The following is a 6,058-nucleotide window of genomic DNA, read 5'->3' as shown; positions in this document are numbered from 1 at the left end:
ATAGTGAACCATAGGGCCTTTCTTTATTTCAGCATGTGCGTGCATGTGTCTGTGCTTTGTTCTGCCATTCCGACTGTGACTCTGACCTTTAGCGAGAGATGCTGGATAGAGAGAAGGTCTTAATGAGTTTGCATAATAGCTGAGCTATCTAAGAAATCATCCATCTGCATGAGCCCCATAATTAGCTGGTAAGACAGTGGTCCAAGTCCTGTGCTTTCACTTATCATTCTGCTGACTAGTATGTGGGAGTGGAGAAATGGATAAACAAAGATACACTCCCCACCACCACTTCCATCACCACCCCCTCCCCTTCTGAAGTGTATTAATAATCTGCTGTCGATTTTTGGCAGCGTTGTAAAAGGCACGGCTGAAGAGTCTGATAATCACTCCACTGACACCCCCAGAAAATGAGGAAAAGCTATCTGGAACATAAGTCACATCCTGGTGTGAGTTTGCTGACAGGTGTACGCTCTCACGGGAGTGCTAATCCTCGTGCTTCTTCGCCCATGTTTGTCCATCACTGATGCACACGCAGACGCACACGGACAATCCAGAGGCATATGTAACTGAACCTCAACGACATGCAGATGTGATTTGTGTGAATCTGTATGCAAAGCACTCATGTGATTCCTATCCTGCATAGCTGAATGTCATATCCATCATTTTCATGTAAGGCAGAAGATGTGAAAAAAAAGGAAGAAAAAAAAAAAACCAAATTGCGTTGATGTGAATGAAATCATTTCCATTTTTATGCGCATTTTCCCAGCGCGTGGTTAGTTTTGCGTATTATAAGATATGTAAATGTTTGTCTAAGAGAAAGCAGTAGGGCGCGCTCAGGGCGCTCCGATCCCAGCGTGCAGGCAAAATCCGTTCCTGGTTTTGCGCCTCCGTCCATCGCAGCTTATACCTTCCCCTGACTCTAAGCACTTCAGCATTGCTGTGCAAGCAGATGTTCTTTCTCCGATGCCAGTTCTCTCCCTTTTCGCATTTGGAGAAGGTATTCTTTCGCGCGAAGGCAGCAAAGTGAGAAGAAAGAAAGCAAAGAAACACCCTCCCCTCCTCGGCTCCGAGACGGAGGGAGAGTTGTGAACGGATAGCTGCTTTTGGAGAAATACAGTAGACTACAGTAAGACCCGCGGAGGCGAGAGCGAGGCAGCAGTTTATTTACCACACCTGTGATGCGTTGTTCTGAGCAACGAAGACGCACGACCGGGATACTGATGGCCACGCTAAGGCAGGAGGATATGTGCTGAGGAAAGGACTTGGGCGTGAGGGGAAAAAACAGAACAGGCGTGAAGTGCTACAGAGGACACTCTCCGGACCTTTAAAAAGCCCAGTGTGCCCGTGTTTCGTCTCTGCTCTCTGCCTTTTTGTAAAACTTAGGTGATAGAAAAAAAAACCCCCACGAAGATGCCCTTACTTCTGGGCCCCTTTGTCCGCTGTAGGCTCAGCGCCACGCTCCTTGCGCTCTGGCTCGTCCTCTCTGGCTTCACCTGCACTGGTGGTGAGTTGGGCTGCAATTAAACTGTTTCTGCTTTTTATTATTTGTATTTTATTTGATTTATTTTACTGGTAAACAGTTTGTGTTGTGTGTTGGAAAACCTAGAAGGCTTGCACGTGACAAGTTGTTTGCTGGTGTTTTTGTCGAAATTCCGGTGCGCACGTTGTTGGCGGTCGTTATTATTCCCTAATTTGCTAGCACCAGCACTCGTCAATTAGCCTACACCTTCAAGGTTACGGGGGGGGCGGGGGGTTCAGACGTGACTACCAAGGTTAAAACTTACAGACAAATGCCAAATAACCTCGTCCAGCTTTCTTCTTCTTCTTCTTCTTCTTCTTAAAATTCGAAGCAGCAACGAGAAGTTTATGGCACGCGTTTTTATTCCTGCTGTCGTGTAACTTGGGGCTTACACCTGCCTGAGAGAGGGGGAAATCAGAACTATAATAAAAAAGATGATTTGGGCAGACACGGGGCCCGCGGACAATAAAAGCTCGTGCCCAGTAACGTCGCGCTCCTTTCCTCCTGCCACATAAACAACCTTCAGTAACGCCACCCTCGTGATTGTCTTATTAAATCTCCGAGCTCTGTGTGTGTGTGTGTGTGTGTGTGTGTGGAGGACACCGTAGTGTAGTCGTCACAGCCTCTCCGCCTGGCTGCAGACAGCATCGTTCAACTCCACGTTTCTCTCCGGCCAGGAGTCATTCCTGCTGCATTTGCAGTATGCTGACAGCTTTACTGAGTTGGTAGACGACCTACTCGCACTGATGAGTTAGATTTTATGATGTAGCTTGGCCAGACGTTCCCCGATTGCATGCAAATGCACTAAACAATCATCAACAAGCGAGGTGGACTAAAGCACCGAGGATGGAAGTTTCTCACAGCAGCAAAATCCTTTTTCGAAAAATGAGCTATAAGATACTCTTACTCTTTTAATATTGATTTTTTTAAAGGAAAAATGTTCTCATGATCACAACCAGCTGTGCAAATGCCTCTTTCAGTTTTGGACAAATCCAACTCAACCGAGTGCTGTTCACTGACCCCTAATATTCACCATGGTGCACAATCAAACCAGCCATCTAACGTCCACATTCGTTATTCAGCCAATGCAGTCAATTTCACTGTTGCTCATAACGCATTATTTCACAGTTCGGCACTTGGACTGTTTAAAGCACTTTATTTAAACATTCCCTCTGATGCTAAATATCACCCTGACTGTGCCACACAGCTGGAAGCTGCTGGTGAGTATCCAAAACCCAAGAGTTTCCGCACACCATTTGCCTCGCGCTCGTATCCAAACTGTTAACCTTGCTTTGGACGGAAGGCAAAACATGTTAAAGTTGCTGTATTTGTGTCTTGTGCTTCAGGACACCGAGATGATGAATTCAGCGGGCTTTTTTTTCCCTCCCTTGCATTAATTAGGGTATAATTATGAATATATTAGGATTAAATAAACAGTCATGCTCGAGGGACCTCCATATATCAAGCTAAGTAAGTAGCAGTGTGCTGGCATTTACAAGTCAGTTTGTGATTCATGTTGGAAGTGATGTGTTTTGATGGGGTTCCTGGGTTCTATATGGGTGGCGTGGTGGTTCAGCGGCTTAGCGCCATTGCCTTGCAGTAAACTGTTTTGGTGTGGAGGTTACGTGTTCCTGCCGTGTTCATTTGGTTTCCTGTGCGTGCCCTGGTTTCCTCCCACAATCCAAAGACCGGCGGTTGTAGGTCGATTTTCAAGACTCTGAATTCCCAAAGGTGTTTGCAGTTTCTTTGTTCGCTCGGTGATGGACTGGAGCTCTAACCGGGGTGTTTCCCTGCCTGTCACTCACTGCTTTCTGGATAAGGCTCACAGCTTTCTCATGACCCCTGAAGAGAATATATTATGTATAGAGGGAGATAGATGTGGGGTTAATTGTGAAATTTCTTCTCACTTCCCCGTTCTTCTGTCTTTCTTTTATATCGCATTTCCTTCCAGACCGCTCCTCTCCATGTTTCAGTCTTGTCACTACATCAGGTCAGTACAGGCAGCCCTCCAGGCACCTATCGCAGCTTAGTGGCCACTTTTTTTTTCTTTTTTCTTTTTTTTTTAAGGCTAAAGTGAGATCCAGAAATGAATCGGAAGGTAATTTGGAAGCCAATTCTTTCGACATCAGGACTGGGACAGACTCGGCCGAGTTCAGTCGAGCTGTCCTCTGTAGCGAGGCAAAGAGCTGACTAGGCATTCGTCAGTATCAAAGCCGGCTTGTCTTTTTTGCAGGGAAACATAACTCACTCAGTAATAAAGGTAGGCCTGTCAATCTAAGTTTGAGCTAGCTGAGCACTTTCCCTTTCACTGTGTTGTGAGTGATCTGACGGGCCGGACAGAGGGGGTAGGTACGCTTTCAGCCTCAGGAACAAAGAACCGTTCTGATTTGCCAGTTTGTGTGTGTATGTGTGTGCGTGTGTGTGCACAGCACTTGATGTTTTCAGTATGCAAGGTGCATGTGTGTTGTTTTTGTGTATGTGGGAGGGTGTTTCCACAAGGATTTGCATACATGCATTTCTGCTGTGTGTGTGTGTGTGTGTGTGTGTGTCTAAGGTGGATGCCTGCAGATTAGTCCAATTCCTGTTCCTTCTGTGTTTTACCCTGTATTCAAACTTTGGTCTGTTGCCTGTTATTAATGTCCTGTTAGTTCCTGCATGCAACAAGAATCAGAATTATTTGTTTGTTTTTCATCTGCCCAGTGAGAACGTTGCCAAGCAATAGTTGTCTGGTTCAGCGAGGGAGCATGGGATTTGGTATCAAGCACCTTCCTAGTTGTGCGAACAGTCACCTCAGAGCAATTTCCACGGGGTGTAAACCTTGTGCTGATGCAAGGGGATGGCCATTAAACGACAACAACCACAAGTCTGTTGCATAATACAGCAATTTGTGAGTCCCCGTTTCTTAGTACAGTATTGTAAGGGATTCTCTTGCCAGATGTCTCTCATCATTCTAATGTGAATCATCCCAGAGTTGTCTTTCTCACAGCCAGTTTTGTCTCTCCTCATTGACTCACTAAAGAATGCGATAAGGAGAGCGAAAGCAGAAATTAACATAATTTATTGGGGGAAATTGCCTTCTGGTCAGAGGAATTTAAAACCACTTCGTTTTTGTCCCGTAGCTAATGCATGGCAAATGATCGCCATGTATTTGCAGGGATATGGTCTTTTACGGGGAAGCGATAATTTACAACCAGAAAGAGTTTTCGTTCCCCGCAGTCGTGGGAGATGAATACAAATGACACAGACAAAGGGGGGAGACTTGAACAGTGGTGGGAGGGAAATTTTTGTTTAAAATTATTTTCTCAACTGCTGATACACGGTAAATTAGCATGATGTACAGATGCAGAACATATCAAGCGAGGAGGCAATTACACCAAGGGAACGGTAAGGAATTAAAACGAATTCTCTCTTGAGGAGTACACATGCGTGCGATGAATTTAGCTCGCAAAATTTGAATTGGATGATATCAAAATGACGGAGCAAGCTGGATTGCTTGTTTCCGAGAACGAGCGGATCAAATGTATTGCATTATTATTCACTTTTAATCATTTGTTTGCACGGCAGAAACGGATGAAATGAGTTAATCCCTTTCCTGTCCAAGTCTCGCAAAAGTCATTTTCTCAGTTTGAGTTACCGTGATTAATGAAGGCTGAGATAATAGTTCAGAATGAATGAATAAAAGGTAAACAGTGCACGTCAACAAGGGTCAGCTTTGAACAGCGGAGGAGCACGCTCCATTTGGTGACAAATTCCCAAGCGCCTTATCTTTCAACAGGCTGTGTCCCTACACTTATCATTTGCAAATGGCTATCTTGAGGAGTAAAGGAAGGACACATGGAGGATGAACCTGAAAGAGGGGGAGGAGTTTGGGTTTATTTTCTGCAGTCTGTGCAGAGGCCCAGTGAAGGCACTACATCTCTGTCAAACTCTGCCCTTTTGTTTCAATTACCCCATTTCTATGATTCAGGTGTATGTGAGAGCACTTAGGGGTTGAAGTTGGGCTTTTTTCCCCCTTGAAATTTAGCACGCCATAGTTAGTATCTGTGGTTTTCTATCTAGGTAGCATAAAACTGACCTTTCACCCCTGATGTGGGATGAGATTACCCTGTGTCCTCAATGGAAACCTGGACAATAATTCACAGAAGGTCACAGCATCTGACAGTGTACTGTATCAGCAGTTTGTAGAGTGTGCTCAGTTTCTACTGTTGTTTCTCCTGCTAATTGTCCTGTAACAGCAGTCTATGGGGGCAGAAATTGCCTCTTTATTAAGAATCAGCCAACTTTTTGGCAGATTTGATAACCCCTTGTTATGTTTTATTGCTAGAAGAATTTGTGGTAATTTCCGTGGGAAGAAAATCACGGTGGTCGAAATCTGTGGGCTACATCTGCCAGTCATCAGTTAATTTCCTGTGGTTACCACTCCCATATCCTTTAACATCAGTGATTCTAACTTTGCACCCATCAGTTTTGTGGTGTTTTGCCAGTGTCAACGTTTGAGCACCGCCTCTGAGGTTGGTGGAAATGAGGAAAGGAGTGCAG

At 45.0% G+C, this 6,058-nt stretch overlaps 1 protein-coding gene across 1 annotated transcript in view; it reads left to right on the top strand.

Annotated features, from left to right (window-relative positions):
* The first annotated feature begins 863 nt into the window (after positions 1-863).
* The window catches only part of unc5a (unc-5 netrin receptor A), a 155,807-nt gene continuing 150,612 nt past the window's right edge, over positions 864-6,058 (top strand). The window contains exon 1 of the mRNA XM_014335367.2: positions 864-1,504. Within this exon, the coding sequence (XP_014190853.1) occupies positions 1,411-1,504 (94 nt within the window). The 5' untranslated portion in view covers positions 864-1,410. The remainder of the gene's footprint in view (positions 1,505-6,058) is intronic.

Source organism: Haplochromis burtoni, unplaced genomic scaffold, assembly GCF_018398535.1.
Source record: "Haplochromis burtoni strain Fernald_Lab_line unplaced genomic scaffold, NCSU_Asbu1 Contig_10, whole genome shotgun sequence".
NCBI classification, from domain to species: Eukaryota; Metazoa; Chordata; class Actinopteri; order Cichliformes; family Cichlidae; genus Haplochromis; species Haplochromis burtoni.
The sequence above is the reverse complement of the archived record's forward strand: the minus strand, read 5'-3'. Positions and strand labels throughout refer to the sequence as shown.